The sequence below is a fragment of the Salvelinus namaycush genome, chromosome 21, assembly GCF_016432855.1.
Source record: "Salvelinus namaycush isolate Seneca chromosome 21, SaNama_1.0, whole genome shotgun sequence".
Taxonomy (NCBI): domain Eukaryota; kingdom Metazoa; phylum Chordata; class Actinopteri; order Salmoniformes; family Salmonidae; genus Salvelinus; species Salvelinus namaycush.
In genome coordinates, this window is record NC_052327.1 from 35319012 (window position 1) to 35321675 (window position 2664).

The 2664-nt window shown below is 51.5% G+C and overlaps 1 protein-coding gene across 1 annotated transcript; it reads right to left on the reverse strand.

Moving 5' to 3' along the window:
- Nucleotides 1-273: 273 nt before the first annotated feature.
- On the reverse strand, nt 274-2391 carry LOC120066277 (leucine-rich repeat neuronal protein 3-like). The gene has a single exon (XM_039017549.1). The coding sequence runs from the start codon at nt 2389-2391 to the stop codon at nt 274-276; it is 2118 nt and encodes a 705-aa protein (XP_038873477.1).
- Between the last annotated feature and the right edge of the window lie 273 nt (nt 2392-2664).

Sequence of the window (2664 nt, forward strand, 5' to 3'; positions counted from 1 at the left end):
CGCAATCTAGATACCTGTCTGTGCACCATTTTGCTGCAATGACAATTTTGTTGTATAAAAGAGTCTGTGGGTCTGGGATTAGCTGGTTACGTATTTATGCGTGAGGGCGCTGGTTTATGGTTCCATCATGTGTTCCAGGTTCCAGGAGTTCCAGAACCCAATGCTCTGTCATTGTCATGAAAAGAGGGCACATGAGTCACACATGTCCAACACTCTTTCACCTTGTTTAAAATCCAGAACATAAATTTTCCTGCTCCAAGGCCGTTTCTTTCATTACATGGAGTTGTCTGGCAAGTCTATTACGGTCACCTTCACCTTGACTCCAGCCCCACAGAGTTCTGTGAGAGAAGAGGCGGAGCCGGGGCGGGTGCTAGGACCCAGCATTGACTCAGTTTGGTCCACCATCAACTTCCTGTAAAAGTGTTGGCTTTGCAGAGATGTGTATATGATGGAGCAAGCCACAGCAACCACGATGAAAAGCACAGCACATGCAGCCATCACCACTGTGTCCCACTTCTCACTGCTCTCCACGGTGTGAGCCAGTCCCTTTGTGGTGACATTGACACAGTCCCTGTTGTGTCCGAGCTGCATGCTCGTGACTTCCACACACACCCAGTACTGGGTGGAGGGGTTCAGGTGGGTGAGACGATACACCTTCACATCGGTTGGTACTCTAGCAGTGTATGCCATGGAGGGATGCTTAGCATTCGCCATTGTGAACCACTTTATATTGGATATAAGACCACCATGAGTATTATCCCAAGACACCAAAACAGAGTCGGGCTGCACTGATCTAACGTCCACATGTAAAGCATTGCCATTATCAGAAGGATGTGGAAAGTATCCATCTACCACCAACAACACAGACTTGAGGTCTGCACCAACAAGATTGTGAGCGACACAGGTGTACAGCCCTGCCTCAAGCATGGTAGTGTCATAGATGTCAAAGGTCCCCTCTGGATGCATGTAGTACTTATCAGACACACTGTTGGGCAGGACTCTGTCCCCGGAGGGGGTGACCCAGTATATCTCTGGCTCCGGCTCCCCGAATGCCCGGCAGTGAAGCGTCACCGAGCTCCTTTTCCCAACGGTGACACGATCTGGGAGGCTCCCGGGCGAGATGAGCGGGAGGCAAATCTCGGTCATCTCCCTGAAGTGGACCTTGCGGACGTGCTGGCCCTGGTACTCCGGCGGCTCCACGCAGAAGAGGGAATCTGGCTCCATGAAGCGCACGCCGGTCTGGTTCATGTTGATCCAGCGGATGACGCAGTCGCAGCGGATGGGGTTGCTGTGCATGCTAACCTCACGCAGGTTGGGCAGGGAGTCCACAGTGCTGTGGTGCAAGGCGCTGAGGGCATTGCTGTTCAGCATCAGTGTTTCGAGTCTCGGCAACTTGTGGAAGGCATTGGGGTGGATGTAGGAGAGCTTGGGGTTGTTGGTGGCCTCGATCTTGGTCAGCTCAGGGAGATTGTTGAGGGCGAAGCTGTCGATGGACACCAGCGCAGGCATGCTGTTGATGCCCAACTCTTTGAGGTGGATCATGTCCACAAAGTCCCCTCTCTGAATCCTCTCGATGGGGTTCTTGTTGAGATCCAGAAACTTCAGGCTCTTGGCTTTCTTCAGAGCGGCCTGTGGCACTCTGTCAAACAGGTTGTCAAAAAACGAAACACTCTCCAGGTTGTCGAGGCCGACCAGAGTGTCATCTGGGATTTCGGAAAGATTCATCCTGGCCAGAACCAAGCTGCGTAGGTTGACCAGGGGCTTGAAGTTCATGTCTGACAATTGAACAATGGGGTTCTCCCCAATCATCAGGATCTCCAGGCGGGGCAGAGGCTGAAACCACACCCTGTTGATGCCCCTGAGGTGGTTGGAGTTGAGATGGAGCCGCAGGAGCCTCCCTAGCCCTCTAAAGGCACCAGGACTGATGGATGAGATCAGGTTGTGGTTGATGTAAAACTCCTGGAGGTTGGGCAGGGATGGGAGACAGTTGTCTGACAGGGCATGAATCCAGTTCTCCTCCATGTGCAGTGACAGCAGCTGGGGAAGAGGACCCAGATGGACATCGCTCATAGACGATATGTTATTCTGGGATAAATCTATCTCTGTGATATTAGCCAGGTAATCCAAAGGTTTTTCAACACTGATGATATTGTTGGTCTGTAACAATAGCACCTGTGTGTCTGAGGGCAGTCTCTCTGGCATTGTCGATAGGCCTAAGTCATTACAGTCCACCGTGGGAGCCTCGGTATAAATAGAGCTTGGAGAGAACCAGGGTCGTATCTCACACCGGCACAATGCAGGACAATGAGCAGCGCCGCCCTCCGAGGCCAGAACAAAGGCTGTCAGAGCTAGCTCCGCTAACAAACAAGCCAAGAAAGCAGCCTTCTTCATCTTGGCCCCCTATTACCTTGAACTAGAAATTGGTCCTTATGGAGTCAGCTGTTAGCGCTGTTAACTTCACAAATAAAGGCTCATTTGTTACCGCAGTGAGACAGAACGGATTTCTGCTGATGCCTGGTCCCTAAAGCTTTGGCCTTTTTGTAGTCGTTGTCTAGTCCTTGGCAGAGAGGAAAGGAGCAACCTTTCTTCAATTTACACTGTGCCAGGTTGTCAGGCAAGTTGGATGTGTGAAGGTCAATGTATCCTTCAGGAAGTCTGTCGGTG